At 28.4% G+C, this 26,487-nt stretch overlaps 2 protein-coding genes across 2 annotated transcripts in view; one reads left to right on the forward strand and one right to left on the reverse strand.

Moving 5' to 3' along the window:
- Positions 1-5,066: 5,066 nt before the first annotated feature.
- The window catches only part of Con (leucine rich repeat protein connectin), a 163,830-nt gene continuing 142,409 nt past the window's right edge, over positions 5,067-26,487 (reverse strand). Inside the window, 7 exon segments of the mRNA XM_085489224.1 lie at positions 5,067-6,533; positions 7,518-7,618; positions 8,168-8,332; positions 8,964-9,321; positions 9,324-9,459; positions 11,220-11,646; positions 11,649-11,773. Of these exon segments, the coding sequence (XP_085345350.1) occupies positions 6,300-6,533; positions 7,518-7,618; positions 8,168-8,332; positions 8,964-9,321; positions 9,324-9,459; positions 11,220-11,646; positions 11,649-11,766 (1,539 nt within the window). The 5' untranslated portion in view covers positions 11,767-11,773 and the 3' untranslated portion in view covers positions 5,067-6,299.
- Positions 15,976-16,913, forward strand: LOC146720033 (protein GVQW3-like). The gene is made up of 2 exons (XM_085489244.1): positions 15,976-16,620; positions 16,651-16,913. Exons 1-2 carry the CDS (start codon positions 16,171-16,173, stop codon positions 16,738-16,740), a joined length of 540 nt encoding a protein of 179 aa, XP_085345370.1. The 5' UTR covers positions 15,976-16,170; the 3' UTR covers positions 16,741-16,913.

Genomic DNA, 26,487 nt, shown 5'->3' on the forward strand with positions numbered 1-26,487 from the left:
CGATAGAATAAATTTTTCTCGTTTGTAAAATAGTTTTACACAAAAATATTGTTACAAAATGTTTCTTGATTAGATTGTATTTCATTTGTATTAAAATATTAAAACATGTTGAATAAAACAGTTAATAAAATAATTACATAACAATTTATGTAAATATTAGCAATTTAATGAGTAAATAAAAAATCTCAAACATATATCGCATATTGTATTATATATTATTGAGCATTGTATATATAAATATATACAGGGTGTCCGGTAACTAACGGACCAATGATCACAAATGGATTCTTTGGTCAATTAGGGAACGATTTTTCTTCAGCGAAAATGTCGAAAAAAGTCATCATTTTTTACAACTTTCCAATATTTGTCATTATGTATCTTTATAACTAAACCTCAAATTAAAATTTTATTACGGTAAACTCTACCTGAAATTAACTGAAGAATGTAATTATGTTAGACTTTTAACTCCAAAACGTTTAGTTTGCAAAAAACCCATTTTTTTCAATCGCGTATAACTCGAAAATTATTGACTTCTCAACATTTTTGCTAAGGAAAAATCGTCTCCAAATTGACCAGAGAATCCGCTCTTAATCATTGGTCCGTTAGTTACCGGACACCCTGTATATGTACATATATGTATGTCTTTTTTGAAATTGCAGGTCTGTAATTATAATTGTAATTCTTATTGATATTGGCAAAGAGGAGTTTCGAATTAACGAAATAAAATATTCCGAAAATAGTACAGTTTTTTGTTTTTCGATAATTTATTTTCATGATTATTGTTAAATTTTGCAAAAAACATATAATACATATTACACAGTTTGACGATGAATCCATAGGTGGAAGAAGATATAGTCAACTGTCTGTATCATAAAGTCATAAAAAAAATCATTGTTTTTATATTGTAAGGTTTTCCTTCAATCTCCACTTTTTTCAAAATAATACACGAATAAACTAAAAATATTATTGCGCGCTTTCATTCGCCTTCTCATTCTAATGTAATCATGTACGATAAATATGAATAATGAAACAGTAGCATTGAAGGAGAACATCACTTTTTTTACAAGTATACAGCTGATTGAACGGACAAGATCACAATACATTATTATACGGACATTTGATTTGTATAAACCTAACTTAACTTATTATAATTACATTTAGGAGAAGCTTAATATTACTTATAAATTCTATAAATTATATAAATTAATTGGTACATACAATATATAATATATATGTAAAAATCTTAATATATCCTTTTCAATAAATTTCTTCAAAATGATGAAATGCATGCAAATATATGTATCAAAACACATGTACATTGAATAGAAAATGCAACTATATCGCTAAAAATTGACTTTCGAATATAAGTGCGTCTGATATAGCAGTGCGTACTGATAAATTGTATAAAAGTCAATAGACAAAAAACGCAAAAAGAGATTTATAGAACGAACTTTTAAAAAACTTGGCGAATTTTTTAATTTTATTAATATATATCTTATTATCTATCGTCTAATTAAAATTGCAATCAATTAATCAATTATCTCTTGATCTTGCAATCATCTCATCTTTCCTCAATATGTTAAAGAAGGAAAGCGAGAAAGAGAAGAAGGAGAGAAAGGAAGAGAATTCTATGAAAAGTCCTAAGATCTCGTTTTATTTCGATTTCTAATGATGATTGATATTCGTTCGTTCTCATATCAACTTTAACAATTATTTATTTATTTTATTTAGATAGTGCGATCAAGTGAACCATAGATTGTGTACGAGAGAGGCTTTTCTAAGAGCTAACACCAAATTTTTCTTTATCTTTGGTATTTATAAATTGAATGTCCTGTTTGTATATTCGGAATCTCCTCTTTTTAATTTCTTCTTTCCGATAAATATTTTATTCATTATTTGTTTCTAATAAAATCACATCTGTAGAGTTTTATATAATATTAATGAATAATCCCAATGAAATTCCTCAAATATTTCTTAAAATCAATATCAGTTAGTGAAAGAAATAAAGGAAATTGAGATTAAAAATATCTCGTTTCAGCAAACTTCTCTGGCAATTTGAATTGCTTTACAAAGTATGGCTTTATTCTTAAGTTTGAATTAATATGGCGTACAAAAATGATATCCTGGAACACTTTAATTTGAACTTTAGAGAATTAATTGCAACTCCCTCAGATAGGTTTTCATAGTTGATCCTTTTATATTGCTCGCTTCTTAGCAATCGCCCGAGGCACGTAATTAAAAAGTGCGACATTTTTAAGAATTCTCATATTACTTATCATAGTAAGATTATCTCACTCTTAAATATTGTCGAAGTTCTCGTTAAAAATTTTTTTTCTTTATTTCAAATAATTTTGGTCTTGTGAATAATTAAAACTAAATTCTTTTTCTCTTTCTCTCTCTTTTCATCCTTTCCCTTTTCTCTCTCATATATATATTGTATGTATATGAGATTCTATTGCACTTTTAGTATGAATGATAAGATATAGAATTATGCAGAGAGGGAGCAATGGATGTCAACTATGAAAATTGACAGCTGCAATTAATGCTTAGCTCTGTTTTAATTTATATTCCTTTTTTTAATCGACAACAGGTATCGTGTCGCACTATAGTATCACACAAACAGCGAGAACATCGACGATAATCCGTTCTAAAAAATGTTTTTTAAATCACTTAAATTTATCAACGTGTCAACAACATATCTCAAGATCAAAATTATTGAATGGTTTCGATATTCAAAATATTTACCAAATGTTTTAGTAAAATTCTCTATAAAATTTATATATGCATATATACACATATATAAATGCAATTTTATTTTATTTCTATATAATATAAATACAATTATAATAAAACCATTATATGGTTTAATCATAATTGTATTTATAAAAATTTTTCAAAAATAGAAAATACTATTATTGCATTATATATTATTAAAAAACATGCTGATGTGCATGGTGAATTAAAATTCTGGTTGCAAAAGAATGTATGTATATAATTCGCATTTTTAACTCGTGATGACGTAGTATAATTAGAGAAAAAGTTATATATTTTTTAAAGTAATCTTTTTTAAAAATCAAGATATTTTAACATTTGACATCGTTTGACTTACTTGCATCTCCTGTGACACCGCTTTGCGACTCGATGTTTCATATACTATACAAATATTATCACGATATATCATGACAATGCATATACTATGACAAATAACACTTCAACATTATTAATCATTCTTTTTTTAATCATTGTTCCATAGAGTAAGCTATATGTTCCACGTTATCAGTATTATGTACTTCTTCCTAATCGATTATTTGTGAATTACGTCTGTTCGTTCGAAGAGAAAATTGCGCTTTTTACAGATTTTCAGCTTTGTTTTCTTTTTCTGTTCTGTTCAAAAATTAAAACTCAAATCTATTTATATAGTTTTGACACGAGAAGCGCAAAAAAATGCATTCTGAATAAACAAATTATGAAATGCAGATTTGATTGTTGAAAAGTCATTCGCTAAATATTGCAAAAATTGTGGTATAATTATTACTTTGTAAAAATAATGCTTGATATTAATGATTAAAAGATGCTTAAAGACTTGTTCAGTTTTATTGTATGCAAGAAATATATTGTGTAAAATAAACAGTATTTCTTGTACTAAGTGCAACATCAATTATATCTACATATATATGAAAGAATAAACGATACATAATAAACAAATTATGTAAAATTGAATCAGTTATTACGAAAAAGACATGAGTTATTACTATTGAAAGCGAAGTGATAATATGTCATGTGATTTAGTTATCAATGCCTATTGCGTAAGATTTATTGAGCTATTAATTATAAGATAATAACTTTCTTTATAAACAGTTATTATCTCAAAAAGATGATTCTATGACTCATTGAAGATAAGAGAAAATGATCAGTCTCATAGAAATTTTGTGATAATAAAGTTAATAATTTTTTATTTATTCTATTATAAAATTTTTTAAACATCTTTTTAAAAAAAATATTTAGCTAATATATAGTTTTCGTAACAATTAATTCAATTTTTTAATTTTTGTTCTTTTCAATTTTTACAGAAATTTTGTAGTAATATCAATTCTTGATGTAAAGGTTGCCGGGATTTTATGATCTTGCAAATGTGTAATCATAGCTACTTAGTCATCATTAATAATCATCGATCGTAATAAATTGTTATAAATATTATATATATAATGAACCAAAGTCTAAATAATATTGCAAAAATTATTTAATAAGACGACATGCGTAATATTTGAAGTTTATAATACTGTATAAAAAACTAATAAGAAAAAAATAAGTCATGAAAAATTAATATCAAAATTTTAATATCCTTAAAACTTATCTGTAAAAAATTTAAAAAATTGGAAGAGAACTAATAGAAATATCTCACATTTTTTTGGAATAATCTTAAAATTAGAATAAAACTAGTAGCGAGAAAAATGAATATTATTTTCGACTTACAAATGAATAATTTAAAAATTAAATTTATTAATTAATAATTAATAATTAATAATTAATAATTTAAATTAAAAATCTACTATCCCTTATTAAAAATCTGTTATAATCATATACGGATCTATTATCGCAATTTCTTTATATCTAAGTTTTTAACATCTATTGTAAATGCCAATTTTTAGTGTCATTTTTATATTCGATATTTGGAGCTGTTTTGGATGGGCACATCATCATATGAGATCAGTCAGACTATAATGATATTATGATCTAATTATAAGTGGCAGTGTATTACGCAAGCGTAGTAGTATGTTGAACGAGAAACAGGCAGTGTTGCACTTTACAGTAGACCCATACAGCACAGATTATTGCAATTATATTGCAGCAACATTGCAATGTTGCAAGTTGCAATGCAACATTATAAAGACATTGCAGAGATATAGGTGCACAAAATTCCAGCACACTTGTAGCAACATGACATTAATAGTTCGGAAATATTGCATGTAATCCAAATTCTATAATTTATATATTGTAATATATATACATATACCCAGCAAACACCAAGTTACAGCTATATAATTGTTAGTTGTAATTTTCCACTCAAAAATATAATACGTGTATTATAACAATTATATTGTTGAGTGGAAAATTACAACTAACAATTATATAACTGTAACTTGGTATTTGCTGGGTATAATACTATAATAAAATAATTTTTTGCAATATTGTACAATAAAAGATGTTAACGATAATCAATAATTTTATTATCTTCCAAAAAGCGGACATTTTAACATTGCTGCAATTCAACAGCAATGATGTAGCAACATTTTGCAGTGAATTTGCAATATTGCAATATTGCGGTGAAAGATTGTTGTAATGTTTTTGCAATCTAACGGTGCTGTATGGGGAGGCTTTTTAAATTTAATCCCTTTAATTTTGGTACACCTCATGAACAATATAATGTTGCGTCCCCTTTATATCGTATAATGGGCAAATCACATGATAGGTATGCTCCTACGAGCAGTAGAGAGGAGGTCTATTAATTTCTTTTCAAGAATATTCCGCTCCTAGATATCCCTCAGAGGGCCGAAATTAACGAGATACTATGCTATATTTAATAGTCTTATACATAATGTATGTGCATACGAATATATACTGTACGAATACGATAACGACGTACAGTAATATAAGGCCCAAAAGCGCATTCAAGAAATCACACTTAACTAATGTTACTTAAAATAAAACATTAAATATAATAGAAGCTTTTATCATTTTAATGCGACCTGTCTGAATATATTAAAAATGCAGAGCGAATAAATGAACATCATGACAGAAATATTTTGATATATTGATTAATTCGTATACAGATTCTACGTGATAGAAGATACTTTATAATGACAAACATTTTTATATGACAGTATATGTTATATATGTCAAGAATCTATAAATATATTTTTGAAAACATCGTCGAATTAAAAAATTATGTACAAACACGACTGCATATTGATTTCGGCAAATAATGACACATTTTTCTTCAATACGACATTTTTTTCTAACTTTTGGGAATTTTATCTGACACAACTTCTCATACAATGAACGATGATAATTGCAATAAGCGCTTTGGGGGTATATCGAAGGTGACATCTCAGATCAGTGTTAGTTTTTATACGTAAGTGCACATACATGCACACACAACACACAGACGCTTTCACACATGCACTCGTCTTCAAACATTCCGGTTTCATTTACGTGCGATCAATTTTTTTTGCTCACTCAGAGATATCGGGACGCCGAGTGACGTTTAATGTTGCCTTCGTGAATGCGTACAGTCTGTTCTATGTGGAAAAAAGCATAGATAGCGTTAACAATGAGAGGGCAGCTAGAACGAACCGATCGGCCTGGACCGAGATCGAACCGGAACTGAACCAGCTAGAGCCAGAACCCACACGTGCATTTTCGTGGCGGTTGGATGGTTGCTCGGAGGCCATTAAATCTTCCCGCGAAAGCTCCGGGCACGGTAGCTCCTCCGGCTTTAAGTCGAACAAATGCTTTATGCAGCATTTGTTGACCTGAAAAAAATCGAAATCATCGATCAAAAATGAGCAAACTCAAAAAACGATCATATTGATGCGAAGGCAACATTATCAATGTTTGCTATTATCTAAATAAAATTATATAGAAAACATTATATAGATGAAAAAAAGTATTATCTTTATTAAACTATCTAGAATAATTTTCAGATAATTTCGGTTTAGGATCATAGCACATAAAAATACTTAAATAGAATTTAAGCAGTAAGTGATTAGTATTATGAAATATAAGAAAATATGTAAAATAATATAGTAAAATAAATAAAATATTTTATATTATAAAATAAGCAAAATATAATATTGTGAAAATAGTCAGGAAAGTCGAATCTAGACTTTCCTTTTTTTAAGTAAACGCTTGATCAATTTAATTATCAGCGCTTCAATGATATTGTTTCCAATAATTCATCTTTAGTAAATACATTTATAAAAATAAGTCTTTGTATATTTTTTTTAAATTTATAAGATAACTATTTTAATTGTATCATTTATAACAAAGCCAGGGTGTCATATTTAAAAGATTGAACAATCTACTAAAATTTTTATTAATATTCAAATTTTCAGTGCCAAATTTCCTCTTTTCAAAATATTTATTTTCGAGAAATTTGTAATAAATTTCAACATAATAAATCTATTTTAATTATATAAATATATTTTAATTAAAAACACAATAAATATATTTTAATTATAAACACAATAAATATGAAAATTGAAGCTAATATTTTCTTCGACCAAAAAATAAATATGTTTTAATTATAAACAATTATTATTTGGAAAATAATCTCTATAGTGAATGAATTATAACAAATGCTCAAAATGTGCTTCTAGAGGTCGAATGCAAGTTTAATTGAAATCGGGTCTATCATAAAACATTTTTTAATTAAATTTAAATAATGTGAAAATTTTAATAATGAAATACATTAGCCGCGCCATGTGAAATGCGATCTACAAACTGGTGTATCTTACCTTATCGTTCGAATTTGAAGAGTAATTTTCGTCGTCAACCCTGTCATCGGCCTTCTTGTACTCGTTACCATCATTTCTCGAATAATCAGCAGAATATTCCTCTGTAATAAAGACTAGATAGATCTACGCAAATTGAGATATAAAAATCTTACATTGCCCAATGTTTTTAAATTCAAAGACAGTTTTAGATAATAAAAAGAGAGATGGTTTTTTCAAACATCGGACATGATATGACGTGAACCTCGTTTTATGCAAAAAATTGGAGAAACTCATGTAAAACTACATAATTATAAACTTTGTACTGAAACATCACTGGGTAATGTGGAGAAAACCTCGCTTTGTGTGATTAGTTACAAACTCATGTGAAAACACAATTATAACTCTCGTTCACCAGTTCTTTTTTCTAAAAAATACTCAAAGAGTATTTATTTATTAATAATTTTTTAGTAAACGCAATGAGCAATTAAAATTTTTTTTTTAATTGTTTTCAATGACTAGGTACAGAATTAAATCTTGCGCTTATATTTAGCATGTACTGGATAGGTAATATTCTTGTCTACACATATACACATACACATTAAATATTATAATTTACATTTTTGATGCAAAATTACGCTAAGAAATATTAATATCCTCGAAGCAAAACTTACTGGGAAATCTTCCGAAATGGCCCTCGTTGTTGTTCTTTTGTGATACGTTATTGCTTTCAATAAAGCATGTCAGCTCTTCTAGGGTATCTCTTAGATGCGTGTTCTTCGTTTCATTTCGCAGGCCCCAGATCCATGCAAGTTTGCAGTCACAGATCAGCTCGTTGTCTGTAAGCAGATACAGAGATTCTTATAGCAGTCTCTAATCAACTTTTTTAAGCTACGTGTCAAATTATTGATCTCCAACTACACGAAAAAGTACTATTGCGTGCATTTATATTGGCATATTTTACTAAGAACAGTGTTTGCAGTGTTATATCAATAAAATTATATAGATAATCATCTAGATGAAATTTTTTGGCGTCATCTTATCTTTATATAGATAATAAAAATATGTACTTATTATTTATATCTGCATTTTAGATGGAAAAATTATCTCTATTAAATTATCTCGAATAACATTCGCAGATCATTTAGTTTAGAATCATAGCACATAAAAATATTTAAGTAGTAAGCAGTAAAACCATACAAATAAAAATAAAAATATATTTTTGTATCATTTTTATAATTTTTTATAACTGTGTATACATAAGCGATTTTAAAAATAATATTATTTGAAAATTATCTAGACGAATCACCACATTTTATCTTTTATCTAGAATCTAGATATATTTATATATATTAAAACAAAATCATTTTTATTTGTAAGATACATTTACGTATTTTCATATCATCTTGATCTAGCTAATTTAAAAATCATCTAAGCACAACACTAAGAACAAATGGTGAAAATACTCACCGCTAAGATAAAAGTCGCTGTTGATGCTGTAAAGATTGGTTACGATAGGCTTGATATTGTCAAAAGTCATGGTCTTCAAGGCGTTCTCCCTCAGATCCAAAAAGCGAACGTTCGGTGCGCCGGCCAGGAAATCCTGCGGCAGCTTCACCAGCAGATTCTCGCTGAGCCGCAGTTTCTGAAGATCGTGCATACCATCGAATGCTCTTTCGGATATATACGTAATTACGTTTTGATCGAGTTCAAGCTCGATTAATCCCGGCATCTCGGCGAAGTTGCGCTTTCCAATCATGGCGATTTGATTGTTACGCAGATTGAGACGTTGCAGATTGCGCAGACCGTAGAAAGTTTCGTGCGTGACTACTGGATAATTTGATTGCTACTTAGCTCGAGTTCTTGCAGTAAGTTTAAATGCTTAAATGTCTTGTCGCGGATGGTGCTGATATTATTTTGGTGCAGAGACAGCTTGCGCAAAACCGGCAAATTCACAAACGCCTCTCTGCAAACAATCATTCAAAAGCCTTGTATATGTGTGTAAAATTACATACTTTATATTTAATTTTATTATACTTATATATAATATAATTTGCTATTTTATACAACTAACAGTCTTTTTTAAAATCTGTTCGACATCGTGGTTTAATTAGTATTTTAATTTATTAAACGTAAGAAAAGATAAATTTCAAAATTTGAAGTGCTTTATTATGTTACATATAAAAATAAAACAAAATTGTTCATTTTTATGAATTTTTTATTCTATCATTTTTTAAAGTTTTTTTTTTAATTTATATTATTTCATATTTAAAAATTTAGATGATTATTTTGAAATTTGATTATTATTTTAAGAAAAAAAATAATTCTATACGGCAATTGTTTTTGGAATATAAGTAAATCTAATTAATATAATAAAAAAAGTTATGAAATATAATATAACAGTGTATTTGATATTATAATGGTACATCATAATTTATAAGAACTTCTCATATTAATTAAATTTAAATAAATATATATATATATATATATATATATATATATAAATATATATAAATATGTAAAATATATAATATCATTGTACTATTTATATTATGCTGTCAAATGCAATATATCTCTCATATTTTGAAAACTGTAATAAAAACTTTTCAGATTAATTAAATTTCAATATTATATTACTTAATTTGTAAATAAGGAAAAATAATACGATAAAAGAGATAATTATAATGCAATTAACACGAATAATGAATAATACAAATAACCAATAAAAAAATTTTGAATAACAAAATAAAAATTGATCTAAATAAGATCTAAATAAATTAAATTTTACGATTTTTTTTTGGCCAGCTCCAATAATTTGGATTTTATAATTTACGATTCAAACATAAATTGTGATAATGAGAAATTTAATATTCGACTTATATGTATGAGCATTAGTACATATATTACAAAATTTTATGCATACAAAAAGGATGTATAAATTTAATATAAAGTATTAGGAAATTTTAAAAATGAAAAATAAAAATAAATATATAAGCAAGGAAAAGGTATCATAAAGTTTAAACAATATTCTACACAAAATTAGATCTAGTTTATCGCCTAATGCTTTCGATGCAAATGAGATTTATCATTTTACATAGCTTTGTAACTTTGTACGTAAAGCAAAGTCTATCCCACATTGTTCGACTTTTAGTATGAAACGAGATCTATAATTATAAAGTTCTACATAAATTTGCAACTTTTAATGCAAAATGAAGTTAATGTACAGATAAAGGTAAATCTCTAATATAGAAACATTAAAAATACAATACATACATATAATTATGTATTGTTCGAATGTAATACATGTTATACATATAATTGTATTGAAATCGCATAATGTGAGATGTAACTTCATTTTGTGTGAAAAATTGCAAAAAAAATTATACCAATTTAACAAATTATATATAATTATAAAATTCTATTTTGCATAAAAATATAGTTTATTTTTTAATAAATAAAATTAATAGTTTATGAGACTCAAAATTATGATCGTGATTAGATCAAAGTTGTTAAAATTTACATATAATTTATAAATAATATAATTATACATATATAAAAATATATAATTATATATAAAATATAAATAATTATAAATAATATATAATTATATATAAAAATATTTTATTAATCTATCAAAAAATTTAATTAATTAGAAATAACTTTATTATCGTGTTGAAATATTTTTTTCATAACTATTCGCTTCTATTAATTGTCAATTATTCATACCTATTAATATCGGTGATGCGATTTTCCTGGAGACTGAGTTCGGGGAGGTTCCGCATGTTCTCGAAGGCATTTTTCTGCAGCGCGATGATCATGTTGCGATCGAGATTGAGACTGGCGAAACCGAAATTACTGAAGGTGTGCTCGGTGATCTCGTAAATATTCGCATACATGATTTTGAGGGTGTGCAAGTTCTTCAATTGGCGCAGCAGCGCAGTGGGGACATAATCGAGAACGTCGATCTGGCGCACTGTAAACACTAGTGTTTCCAGATAAATCTGCGATTTAAAATAATCCCACAGAGGATCGTCACGATCGAGCTTGCTCATCACCCAGCAATCGGCACTGGTGGCATTTTGCAGATCCTCCTTGCAGTAGCAATACATCGCCGTTTGCTGATTCTGAATGTCACAGATATTCGACTCTTCATCTCTTTGGCGACGATCTTTTTTTTGCCGCGCGGCCTCGACACCCCCATACTTGACGACACAAGCAAAATTATCAATAGCCACAGCTGAAGAATCGGAAAAGTATAAAGGGATCGGCGCATTATGATTCTGAAACAAAAAAAAATATTACGCATATTGCGCTGCAATTGTAATAAATATAATTTATTGTAATTAATTATATTTAAATATAAATATAATATAATAATTTTTATTTATATATTATATTATTATACTATATATTATATTAGATTTATTATATTTTATATTATATATTTTCATTTACATATATAATTATTATCAACGAAACACTAATTAAGGTCGTGTAAATAATCTCACTTAAAATACATTAGAGTCTGACGATCCTTTGTTAGGATATGTAATGGCTGTCTCACAATTTCAATTTAATTTTAATTTTGACTTGTACATTTCTCACTAAAAATTAATATTAATTATTGCTGTATGATAAGTTCATTATTATTAAATTTACTTGTAAGTATTACGTTGTTTAAAATTGCGAATTTTATATTAGTGTTTTGTTGATAATAATAATATATGTAATAAATTATTGTAGTCTCAAAAAGGACCACAATCACATGGTCGAAACGTCCTAAAATTTAATAAACAATTATTACTTGCTAGTTTAGTCGATTATTTTCAAAACTTCTATTTAAATATTAGTGACTGTCATTAATAATTGGGAATTTATGAATTATATATATATATATATATATATATATATATATATATATATTATATTAATTTATTAAAAATTTAATTTATAAATTATAATTATTTATTTATTAAATTATATTTATATTATTATTAATAAATTATTTTAGAAAGATTCAAGTAAAATATTATTTAGTTTGATTTCATAAAATAGTTTCTGTACAATGGTTTGATGTATAAAATTTCATTGTATATCTTTTTTTATTTTTAAAAGCGATTTGTGTTCTAAGTATAATAATATTTTTTATCGTCACCAATTCAAGTGAGAATAACAAACAGTCGATTGCTTTCAAAGCAGCAAAACGACTCGTTAAGGGTTGATTTTCGTGTTATTTTTAAAGTCGTATTTAAAATCGACGCAACGCGACACCACATGAAACTCTCCGATTTTATATCACAGAAAATTTGCTCGACAGCTCCAATACGATAACATCGATACGTAATGGCATATTGTTTCTCCGTCACAAAAATACTCTTTAAAGCAAAATATTTTTTCCCTTATCCATAAAAGAGAACACACATTGGGCACATTGTTACATCAACGGATGGCAGAGTCGCAAAACGGATTTTAATAAAAATTTTATTAATTCAATATTTGCAAAAAATATATAATAAAATTTTATACATCAGGCCATTGTACAGAAACTATTTTATGAAATCAAACTAAATAATATATTACTTGAATCTTTCTAAAATAATTTATTATCCTATTAATAATAATAAATATAATTTAATAAATAAATAATTGTATTTTCTTATACATAAAATCCAATAATATATTTATGTAGGCATTTTAAAACCCTTAAAAATGTTTTAAAAATTATATAATAAAAGATATAAATAATCAATTACAATCTTTTCAATTCTAAAGCATATAAGAATTTTATATTCTGTATTCTGTTCTATAAATATATTAGTTATTGATAATTTTTTATAATTTTATATAAACTTAATTCTAATAGATATATTGGTGAAAAATTAATTTGCATTGATATACAATAAAGTATTTTAAAACTATAGTAAAACTTTCAAAACTTAACTGGCTAATAAAATTTGCAAAAATAAACTATCTTATAAACATCAATCTACAAATTAATTATTTGTGATTCAATTTTTGCATTTGTATGTGCAGCAGTTTGTTTTATATAATTGCACATATTAATATTGTGCATCATATTTTATTACTGTACATCATATTTTATTATCATATTATATTCAGTTATTTTTACTTAACAGAACAATTTGCAATCATTTAATGAGTGAATTTTTATACTACTAAAAATAAAAACAGAAATAACTAATAGGTCATCTCTAAATGGTTTACTTTTTAAATTCTCGAAATATACAATTATATTTTACGTAATCGTATGAAAAAAATAACTGGCTTAAGAATGAAAACAATTAAATATCACGAATAAATATCTCGAGAAATTAATTAATTTGCAAATATTTATTAAGATTTATATAATTTCACAATACGGATAGAGAGAGATATCGCGTAGCAACGCCTTTGTGCCGCGCAATAATATTTGTTCGCAAACTTTCAGAGAGTTTGGACGATTTTAGCGTATATGCAGCGTATTTGCGAATTTTGCGCGAACTTTCCTTTACTGTAACTCTGTTTATTTATAAATATAAATTTAACATATATAAGATAGGCAATAAGAGCCAAATCGCGGATGACAGTGCGTTATTCTAAACGAAACTAAATTTTTTCGTTAGAATTAAATACCTGTGCACAAGGCACCAAATTTTTACTTGGACACGGCCAAGATATAAAATTGGAATAATCTCTACAAGAGATTTTTAATTCCATGTATCCCCTATTCCCCCTAAAGAAATAAAGTGCGAGAGAAAAATATAGATCCGAAAGTCGCAGAATCGGGAATCGAACCCGAGACCTTTCGCTTGCCGGGCGACTGCTCTTCCAGCTGAGCTATTCAGATCCTTTCGATTCTATACTTTTCTCTGTTATATATATTAATGTTGGTAAATAAACGCCTTTAAGCCAGCGTGTATATCTTATATATGTTAAATTTATATTTATATATTACAGAGCCTAGTTAAACTCTTAGTTTATACACGCTGGCTTAAAGGCGTTTATTTACCAACATTAATATATATAACAGAGAGAAGTATAGAATCGAAAGGATCTGAATAGCTCAGTTGGAAGAGCAGTCGCCCGGCAAGCGAAAGGTCTCGGGTTCGATTCCCGATTCTGCGACTTTCGGATCTATATTTTTCTCTCGCACTTTATTTCTTTAGGGGGAATAGGGGATACATGGAATTAAAAATCTCTTGTAGAGATTATTCCAATTTTATATCTTGGCCGTGTCCAAGTAAAAATTTGGTGCCTTGTGCACAGGTATTTAATTCTAACGAAAAAATTTAGTTTCGTTTAGAATAACGCACTGTCATCCGCGATTTGGCTCTTATTGCCTATCTTATATATGTTAAATTTATATTTATATATTACAGAGCCTAGTTAAACTCTGTTTATTTAATTATTGTCAGGACAGCAAGCGAAAGCTTGGACAAAAAGCCATGGATCCACAAGTTTCAAATCAATTTGAGTTTTGTTCCATTTTCCTGATATACCTCCTTCTCTCTCTTTCTCTCTATCTCTTTTTTTCTTTCTCATTAGTTATCAAGGTATCCAAAATAACATATTTAGTTGTAAGTTAATCTAACTACAAAGCAAAATATCCATTTACATAACGAAGCGTTGATTCTGTTTAAATTATTTCATATTGAAATTTGCTTAATTCAGAAAGACACAGATATATTTAATTAAATTGTATATATAATATATTTAATTCTATATATCAATTTCAATTTATATTATTGCACTCTCTAGTTGATATCAATATTTTGAAATCCATTTGCTACTCTTACTTAGTTGCTCGCGAATAAAACACATTTATTTTAGAAAGCATGATAGGTATAATAATTTAATAAAATATTGAAACAAAGAACTAGCGGAACAAATGAAATCATCGTACTGCATTTTGTTTTAGTAATTTTTTTATTTATAAGCGCAATTAAAAATGAAAGAGAAATAAGTGAATTTTGAGATCTAGCTTAATTGAAAGCGTAAAAATATAAATCAATTTCTACAATGCGATATATTGGAAATAAAATATTTTTTTATTAGAAATTTCTTCCTACATTAATTGAATGATCGATTCAAAACTAGATATAATTTAAAATGATTATAAACATCCCTGTCATAAGTAAATTTCCTCCTCCTCTGTGTATGTCTATATATTTTAATCTATATACTAATTTATAATAATTTTATTTTTTTCCAAATTATAGAAACAAATTTATACAATGGCATATAATATAGTAGAAATTTTGGTATTTCGCGATTTAATAATAAATCACAAAACTGGCAAATATCAGGGGCAAATGTAACCGTTACATAACCGCCCCAGATGTAACATATGCAGATAACGCGCGGAAGTTTTTAAACAGAGTGCACTCTTGGGAAACTCATAATAGCACGATAGCCACTGTTTTGTTTCGTACTTCTTTCCGATTGCGATGAGAGCGAAACTCATCTTAAAAGGGTACCATACAGGGTTTGTCCGGAAAGTAATGCGTCGCATTTTTTTGTGACGCGACTATACATCGCAGAGCGATGGGACCGGTTGGGAAGGAAGGGGGGTACCCTTAGCTTTCCAACGGTAGGTCGCTCAATTGTTTCCATGCGCTTGGAGGGTTAGGACGGCTTATTCTGTGAACCTCTGCTTAGTGGTCGCGTCGAACTTGTGATGGAGAGAACGATAGAGCAACGCTATGCGATAAAGTTTTGCGTGAAGCTGGACAAGACGCCGCTGGAAACTTTTGAAATGCTCAAGAAAGTTTTCGGGGACGATTGCCTTTCCAAATCGCAGTCAAACAGATGGCACAAGATGTTTAGAGAAGGTCGGAAGGAGGTCGCCGACGAGGCCCGCGCAGGACGCCCGTCAACATCGCGAACGGACGACAATGTGACTCGTGTGCGCCAATTATTGAATTCAGACCGTCGAATGAATGTTCGCTTAATGTCGGAATTATTGAACTTGCCGAAAACGATTGTTCACGAGATTGTATCGGAAGACTTGGCCATGCGGAAGATTTGCGCAAAACTTGTGCCCAGAGTGTTGACCGATGCGCAAAAGCAACACCGAGTGGAAGTTTGTGAAGAACTCAAGCAACTCTGTGCAGATAATCCCAATTTCCTGAACAACGTTATCTTGGCCCCGGCGGACTTTTTTTTATTTCCTCGGCTGAAAGGGAGCTCAAAGGACAACAGCTCGAGTCGGTTGACAACGTACAAGCTACTTCGACGGCCTCCCTGAACAGCATCCCAGTCAAGGAGTTCCAGAAATCTTATGACGCATGGAAATCGCGTTGGCAAAAATGTATTGACGCAGAAGGGTCATACTTCGAACAATTTTAAGTTGTTTTACCTATGCGATCAATAAATTCTTTTTTAAAAAAATGCGACGCATTACTTTCCGGACAAACCCTGTATTGCTTGATGACAGGTGCGAGTCCAGAGTTTGCGCAGTGTGTTGTTTGCATTTAATTCCAAGATTTAATTTCAACGCTACACGCAGAATTTTGCTACTATTTTGGAAAGTTAATATCCTTACACGATGGTAGTTTACTTATTTTACACTTTTACAATTATGAAGATAAATACAAAGAGAAAATAAGGGAGCGAAAAAGAGAGTTCTTTCTAATTTGAACATTTCTGAAACAATATTATTTTTTCTTTATTTTATTGTATTTTTTTCTCTTCCTTTCATCCCTTTTTTCCTCCCCTCCTCTCTCATTTTCTGTCCTTTTCTCTTTTCTCTGTTTCTCTTTTCATATTGTCACTAGTTTGCAAAAAAAATTGTTTTATTATTTGGAACCAGACAAGATGCTTTTTAGATATTTAATATGCAAAAAATAACTTTTTGTGATATTTTTTTTTGTAAAGAAGATCAACATTATTTTGAAATTTGAATCAAAAGTGATAAATGTATTGTTCATCTTTTATAAAATGCATTTTTTATTTCGATATCTTACTTTTTAGTCACATTAGGAAGAATTTAAATATTGAGTTTTGCTGAAATAGCAAATATTTCGCCTATAATGATAAAATCGTATAATTATAATTGTAACTCTTATAAAATGTAATTTATTGTGATAAATCTCACTAAATATATATTTATATATAGGGTGTCTCATATTGTTTACCTTATATTTTTCAAAAAAATGTTACAGACAAAAGTTGAGTTATGATAATCTAAAGGTAAACAAATTTAATGATAAAATTAATTTTAGAATAAATAATTTTTTAAAATCTTTTCCTCAGGAGCATCTCCATGAGTTCCCAGTTTTTATTCTTTCATAACATTACTAAAAAGTAAAGTAATAAAAATGCATTTTTTGGGGATAACAATACATTCATGATATCTAATATCGCAAAACAGAAAATTGTCACTAATTAAACAGAACATATTTATTGTGTAAAATTAAAAATAGATGTACATTGTATTATTTTTCATCTTTTTTCATTTATTTTAATAATTTTACGTTTAAGTTTAATTAACACAACAGCAATCTGTTAAATTAATACATGAATGTATTAAATATTTAATATAAAAATTTTATAACGGGGACGGTTTTTAACAAGAAAACACAATTTTTCCTACTGTGTAAATGAAAAATCATCTAAGCAGAACACTGTTGGTTACTAAAATAATTTTTGGCTATAGTGTAATTCTAGTTTGAGGCTACATATACCTCGGGGACCACAAGTAATAATAACGCACGATAGTGGCACTTGCTATACGAAAGACACAACGTCCGCAACGTCACACGTCAAAGAGTAGAAGCATATATGAATATGTACGATATCGGTACGTTTAATATAACTTTGCAGCTGGACAAAGTTTCGACGCACAACGAGATTGCCATCCATACGTCGTCCTGTGTGAAAATTATCCGCGACACCGCGGTCCATTTTGCACGCTCCGTTGCTATATGCTAATTGCGCCTTGATGGAATTCGATCCGTACTCGAGCGGAGAAAGAGACAGAGATAGTGAGATAGACTGAGGGAGAAAGGGGTAGAATCGCACGTGCAACACGAGTTTATTCCGAAAGTTAGGCGGTCGAGACGCCACAAATTTAATCTTTCGCTCTCTCAACCCTTTTTCAATTCCTTTGTGTCGTAATGCTTCCAACAAGCTTATAAATTATAAATCTCATCTCTCTCCTTCTTTAATCTTTATCAAATATCTTTCTGAAATAAAATCCATTATGAAAATGCCGCGTTTGAAGACAGATAGCGAATAATTTATTCGTTTTTAATTTTGTAATTAAATACTTTTGTAATTAAAGGAATAAGTAATGAATGAGAATAGAGCAAAGGGAGAAGGGAGGAAAATATAATACACTTAATATATATACATTGGTTGGCATATTTTCATAAAGTGATGAGATATAGAAATTATATTATATCGTAAATTTGGAATAAATGGAGTTTTAATTAAGCGGAAATTTTATTAATTTACCACTCTGTGAAAAGCTGTTTCAAAGCTACTAAAGACTGTTTTAAGCTCGCGATAGCGAGGCTGCAACAGTAATACGCTAATACGATGCAAATTAAAATTGCTTAATAAGTTTAATTAAAAACGTTCGCACAAATACGGATACTGTATTACTCGTCAATGAATTCGCAGAGAAAGATTCGCGAGAAAGATGGTTCTCCCCCTTTTTCCCCCTTTACTTGCTTCCAATCAATATCGAAATATAATGTAATTGGAAAATTTTCGTGGAGTAGTGATGCATTATGGAAATTGTCTCGTATTTTTGACATGATTTTATTATATTGTATAATCATATTTCAGCTACGCAATTAAATTGAAAGTTATATAAAAATATGCTAAGTCATACCCCATAAAGTAAATATTAAAATTCCAATAAAACTATCAAAGAAATGATAAAAAGTTTTCTTATTCATTTTAGATTAGATTTATTCATGTTTATTATTGTTTCATATCATTAAATAAAGTTAGAAAATTATTATTGCAACCAATGCATAAATATATATTAATTAATTATGCAACGCATAAAATTCAATATTTAAATCTTTAACAGAAAATACGAACGAAGAAATAAAATTTTCTACAAGAATCTTTTGTGATTAAATATATATGCATTTATTAGATTCGCGCGAGACTATACTCCATATATCCATCACGTTGCGCGGCTCGCGCGAGACTGATTCTCGTTCGAGGTATCGCGAGCGCGGGACCGATGGTCACATGACCAGTGGATTCACTGGTCACGTGACCATCGGTCCCGCGCTCGCGGTATCACGCACGAGGATCAGTCCCGCGCGAACCGCGCAGTGTGATAGACGTGTGGGATGTATTATAGCGTTTTCGATTGGGAAAAAGTTAGTGCGCACCAGTGCGCACTCAGTTCATACGAACACTGGACAAGTTCCATGGGTTGCACTGAATAGTGCAGGTGAAAAAGAACACGCCGAAATTTTCAGTGCCACTTGAGTTGACTAGATTCCGGGAAGAACAAAAAAGTAACCTCGACATCTTGTGTTCAGTTAAGTAATGATTTTTATTATATGTAATTAAATATAGAAGATGATCAAGAATATCACGTATGACAAATATAAAAATTATTATTATTCAGTATAAAGATGCTATTACATTAAGTACATTAATTATATTTTAAAAAAAGGTATAGGTTCGATGCTTATATAAAAAGATATAACACTTACGGTGTCATTATCCATTTTTTTCACACATTCTACATAATTTACAGTTTTTGGAATTATTCTTCTAGTTCGAAGAGTTGTAATTATTTCTTCTTGCTCGCTTGAACTAGAAGAAGATTCCAAAAATGTCTCCAAAATATTAAAGAGAGCCAAATCCGAATTGCTCATTATGTCGAATTTTCGTTCAAAAGAATGCCCTACTGCTTGCATGCATCCAGTGCACTGAACTGGCACCGTCAAAATATCTCGTGCCACTTAGTGCGCACTGAGTGCGCACTATGCGAGTGTTGTGCGTTCAAACGAACACGCAACACTAGCCAAGTGCGCATTGGCACTACCAATCGAACACGCGCCTGACATTCAGTGCAGCCAGTGCACCCCAATCGAAAACGCTATTAGTCTCATGGAAAGGATAGAAAGAGAGAGTTGCTTTCGTCGAGCCCGATTCATTATTGACTATGAAGTTGGATATCGTCGTCAGATGATGACACCACTATCGCTCAGAGTCTTGCGGTCAGCGGCTAGTCCCACGCGATGTGCAATCCCTTGATGTCTGTCCCTTTTTATCTTTTCCATCAGATTAGTTCATCCCACGCGTCCGATGATCACGTGATCAGTTTCGTGCAAGCTATACAGAGTAGCGGACGCGTATACCAACGCGCGAATCTAATGAAAGCACAGAAAATTATATTTTTTTGCTTTTAAAAAATTTATATATTGAATTTTCTTATGAATCACGTAATTAAAAAATTTCTATGCATACATTATTTCTATGTATTCATTGCAATAATAATTTTATACATGCGTTGCAATTTTTAAGATTATATTATCAAAGAATAATATAATTTTGCTTCTCGCATGTAATTATATTTGATTAAACTAAACAAAATGAAAAAAATATATAAAGAGATACATCTATACAAAATAGTTCTCAAACAATACAATAGAAATTCGGCAAATTAAAATTATGTACATAATAGAAATCTGGCGATTTAAAATTATGTCCATAAAAATTCGGGTATTAAAATTATGTACATAATGATACGTTTTATCAAACTGCCATTGCTTTGTTAAATTTGTGAATAAAAAAATAATCTTAAAACATTTCGCCGATTTTTCAACGTTTCCATACAGGATTAAATAAGATGAAAAAATACTTTAATAAAATAAGTTTAATCGTTTATCTTTCTGAATATTACGTAAACATAACATAAAATAAATTTATAAACATTACTCATTAAATCGCTGGAAAAGGAAACAAAACAACAGCGTTACAACACTTTAAAATATTTTAACTCTGTTTAAAAAATTCAGTAGAGGTACGATTTAACGAAATGTTCGATTTTAGCATACTTTCCCTTATATTTTAATAACAACAGCGTTACAACACTTTAAAATATTTTAACTCTGTTTAAAAAATTCAGTAGAGGTACGATTTAACGAAATGTTCGATTTTAGCATACTTTCCCTTATATTTTAATGGTTGGTGCACAATTTTATTTTCTTTAATAAAGATATCCATTGTCAAATTTTAATATAAAATTAGAACATTTTATACATCCGTATATTATCTTCCGTCTTTCTTCCCAGCCAATATCTCTCTTCCGATGCAATATCGAGAACTCACTTATGACACTGGAGGAGACCCAGAACGATCGAAATAGTACTTTTATGCTAATGAACGGTGGCGCGATTTGGTCTTTATTACAGGCTACACGTCTGTATTATGTAAAAAATAGAGGAACGCAATATGTTTTCGGAATGTTCAGATGCAAATAAAATAAGGAGAAGAAGAGTAATGATAAAGGAGGAAAAAGGCAGAGGGGAGGGTACGGGATAGTCTCTCTCACGTGACTACGATTTAAGGAGAAAACCACTGTATAACTACAATGGGAGCTTCTTGGGAAGATTATGCCTAGACATGATCCCGCATAGATCGTAGGCTGGAAAGGGGAAGGGTCTACTACCTAGCGTATGCAAATCTCCCTGGCAAACTGCTTGGCATTTGCATAAGCTTACAGATAACGACGCGTTAGAAGTAGAAGCTTTCTCTTCGGATTCGTTTCTACGGCTTTTCCGGCCGAAGAGACGAACGCGAGAAATCGATCTTCCGAACGTCGGTCGATTTTACGGTAGTCGAAAATAATTTTACGTGAGAAATTGTCTCGTTTTTAAGGCATTGTTATTTTTGGAAAATACAAAAATTGGTAAGAAAACTAGACGGTACTTTTTTTTAAAGTTTGCAATGTTTTTTTTTTTACAAGAGAAGGTATGTTTTTCTTACACTAATTGATTTATCTCGTTATTCTCTGCAGAAAATTATTAAGATTATCAAAAAATGCGTCAGAATAAAATCATAAATCATTCATTTTTCGACTATTTTATTCTAATAATTTTTCACACGCCTAATATTACGAGAAATTGATTTATGTGAAAAAAATTATGGTTTAAAAAAATAATGACATCTTTTATACGAAATATTTTTCTAAGGAAGAATTTTTCCTCGGATTTTCAAGAAATCTTAGTTATTAAATGGGATACTTTATATGAAAACTTGCAAGTTCTTAATATTTCAAAAAAAAAAATTGATCAAAATTCTGATACTGATGCAAAAATTAAATTCACCTCACACCTCATCGACTTCCTTTCAAGGTTTTTACAGTATGTCGTAAAAGAAAGTAGAGAAGGGTAGCGTCGGAAAAAAAATCGAGAGCGCCCTTATCGATAATGGTATATGTCGAGAGCGTCTGTGTAGAAGTTCGTTTATCGAAAAGAGCGTACGGAAGACATCTAGATGTATAGTTTGGTGTACCTTGCATATGACGAGTTTTTTCCTCGATCGAGAAGGCGAATATGGGTAAGAACTCGATCAGCTATGGCGTTCGAAGTACAAACACCAAAGTGATTCAGAGTGAATTTTTGAGAAGAATGTTACGTGCATATAAAGAAAAATAAAAATTTGATATTACGGAGAAAAATCTCTTGTCTAATTTATAATATTAATATTAATTAAAAATTTTAACATTAAAATTTTACATTGCATAGCGGAATAACGTTCCGAGAGAATAATTTTATTTTATCATCTTATGTAGAAAAAAATTAGTCAATCAATGAAATTATCCAGTTCCTTATAACGTCTATTATTAATTAATATTAATTACAGTATGTCGGTGATTAAGAGTAATTTTTTTTAAATATTACGTGTATATAAAGAAAAATAAAAATTTAATATTAGAGAGAAAAATCACTTGTCTAATTTATATATCATTAATATTAATTAAAAATTTTAAATTTTTGAAATTTTACTTGGCTAGCGGGATGACGTTCCAAAAGAATAATTTTATTTTATTATCTCATATAGAAAAAAATAAGAATTAGTCAATCAATGAAATTATCCTGTTTTTATAATGTCTATTATTAATATTCATTAATATATGAACGTATATCATTTTAAGTACTAATAAATTGGTGAAGAATTTTCTAGAGGAATTTTATTAACAGCACCTCATTAGCAGAGAGAAAACTTTCCTCCTTCTCCCTTTAATTCATCAAGTCGTCAACGATTTAATTAGATCGCCCACGACGTCCTTCCAAGGAAGTAACGCTATTCATAAATTGATTCTTATGGATTCTTTTATTACTCGTATTTCAATGTGCTCGGAAAGAAGCCATGTTTATTCGGTCGCAAATTCAAAAAAATTCGAGAGTTCTTCCACATCGATGTAGAAAAGTGGCAGGGTGAATTTGAAATTTGTTCTCGTCTGTGGACAATAATTAATTCCACTTTATTTAAACTTTCTCACATAAAATGCTCCTCTCTTCACTGATATAATAATTAAAAGTTACAACTCTAACAGATCATGTATCTAAATATTCAGTTTTTATTATATAACATATGTAATATTATTCATATATTAGAAAATCGAGTAAAAAAATAATATAAAAATAGTATAAAAAAATTAAAATAATAAAAAAAATAAAATCTTTTTTAAAGATTCTTTTCTAGAGATCTTTTTTAGAGATTATTTTAAGATTTAGACATTAAATTAAAAAAATGTTTTTAATATTTATTTAAACATAGGTTATTTCTAAGGATCAAATAGTAATCATTAAATTAAATAATTTTTAAAAATTAAAAAACGCAATTAAAAGATATCCGTATATAACTGACAATGAGTAAATTTTTCTTTATCCTCATCGATAGATTTCATATATAGAATATTGATGTTATTGCACTTGAAACACAGACCTGCTCCGATGCAACGTTCGTGAGAAATGTGTATGTATGTGTGTGTGCGCGCATTCGCGCGCACCTTATTCTCCCTTCAGTCATATATCAAGTATATCAGTCGAGGAAGTGCTGGTCGAAAGAGCGCCAGGAAGGTCGAATTCTTATTGCCATAAAATAGCGATAGAACGATGATGTAGTAACCAGATCAGGTCAGGAATTTTCAGCACGACGATTGCCAGAAATATATTGAGAAATTGGATCCTGATGTAGAAATATCGTATAGAAATATTAACGAGTACGAAATTGGTAATACATTATATTATTATACCTTGTCATTTATTATAATTAGTTTATTATAATTTATGATAATATTATAAATTCATTAAAAAAATAAAGTAGAGAAAGTAAATAAATATTAAAATTCTAGGATTTGTATATAAAATTGTTCTATAATAATGTACATTAACAACAGATTATACAAAATTATTTAATAGTCAATTTTATAAATCATATTAATGCAAAGAAATTAATATAACAGAATTATCTCTTTCATTTTAAATCTTATAATTTATAAAGAGAAAGAAAGACAAAGAAAAGAAAAAGAATTAAATTTCCTTTAGTTAATTTTTTAAATCTTTCATTACTTTTTCAAATATATACAGAATTGTTAAATTAATATTTAAATTTGTGGTATTAAGAAAAAATATATATACACAAAGATTAGCAAATTCTTGAAAATTCTTAAAAATTTTCTTGTTATAAGATTGTTTTTCATATCTAAATTAATTAAATATTAAAGTAACTATTTAAAAAATTAAACAATTTGATAAAAGAAAACAAGAAGAGAGAGAGAGAGAGAGAGAGAGAGAGAGAGAGAAAAGTATTTCCAATATAAAATATATCTTCTGATATCTTACAGCAATTCATAGATTATTTAATATTATATAATTGTAATATATATTTATTACTCAAACTCTGTAGTAATTCAATAATATTATTTTTATCTAAAAATATTAATTATAAATTTTAAAAGTTTAATAAAATTTAAAATTTTAATAAAAAATTCACTGAAAAATCTCAGAGTATAAGAAAGAGAGGATTTGTAATATACATAAATTCCTCTAATCAAATAATTTTTGCATATGTAAAAAGGAGAAAATGTAAAGATAAGATTAGTATGTATATATATATATATATATATATATATATATATATATATATAATATATATGGATTTTCTAGAATGTTTTATATTAAAATTATTCCATTTGACCGGATAATCTAATCTAACATAAGTCTACTACATCAAATCTACTAAAGCACTAAAATACGACTCCAGACAATTATGTGTTCTGTGAACCGAATCTTTTTCCAATTCCTCAATATCTGTATACATGCTTATACCTTTGTTGGAAATTCGGCTTGCTTTTGAAGTAGTCCGAACTATAGTATACTACATTCCCTAAGGAACCTACGTAGGCTACGTTTCACAGTGCCGAAAGAAAGGTGCATAAATCGATCTCTCTGCCACAGAGTGCTGCCTAAGCGAATAAAACTTGAATTTTTCAAAGTCTATCTCAAAAAATTCAATCGTATCTCTGTAATATTTTCTATTAGGAAATAAATATGAAATAAATAAAAATGCAATAAAATATTAATAATATTAATAATAATAAATGAAAAATTGTTTACTATATATCATAATTATAATATTATAAATCAATTTAATTATTTATTATTCATATAATTTTTTATGTAATAATGACCGATCTTTTTATCTTCGCTATATTAATTATTACATATAATTAATCACATTAATATATTAATTATAAGTAATATTGTTGAAATATACATATGTGTAGAATACAAATGCGTAATGATATAAAGTATTTCTTAAATATTTATTTAATATTAATAAATAAATAATAAATAAATAAGAAAAGTATATAAAGGACTTCAAGAATTTTCTTCTTTATTCTTTTAGATATTTTTAGAGATCTTTATTTAGTAAGAAAGTAATACATTGTGTACGCGAAATTTTGTTTATTTTAAGAAAGAAAAAAATGCTTTATATAAAAAGT

Source organism: Nylanderia fulva, unplaced genomic scaffold, assembly GCF_048542155.1.
Source record: "Nylanderia fulva isolate GAGA-0341 unplaced genomic scaffold, ASM4854215v1 Scaffold8, whole genome shotgun sequence".
NCBI classification, from domain to species: domain Eukaryota; kingdom Metazoa; phylum Arthropoda; class Insecta; order Hymenoptera; family Formicidae; genus Nylanderia; species Nylanderia fulva.

Excerpts from the sequence above, each read along its gene's own strand:
- LOC146720033 (XM_085489244.1), top strand. The coding sequence starts at position 16,171 with ATGGAGAGAACGATAGAGCAACGCTATGCGATAAAGTTTTGCGTGAAG. Across the intron at positions 16,621-16,650 it reads GTGCAGATAATCCCAATTTC|TTTTTTTTATTTCCTCGGCT; the intron begins CTGAACAACGTT and ends GCCCCGGCGGAC.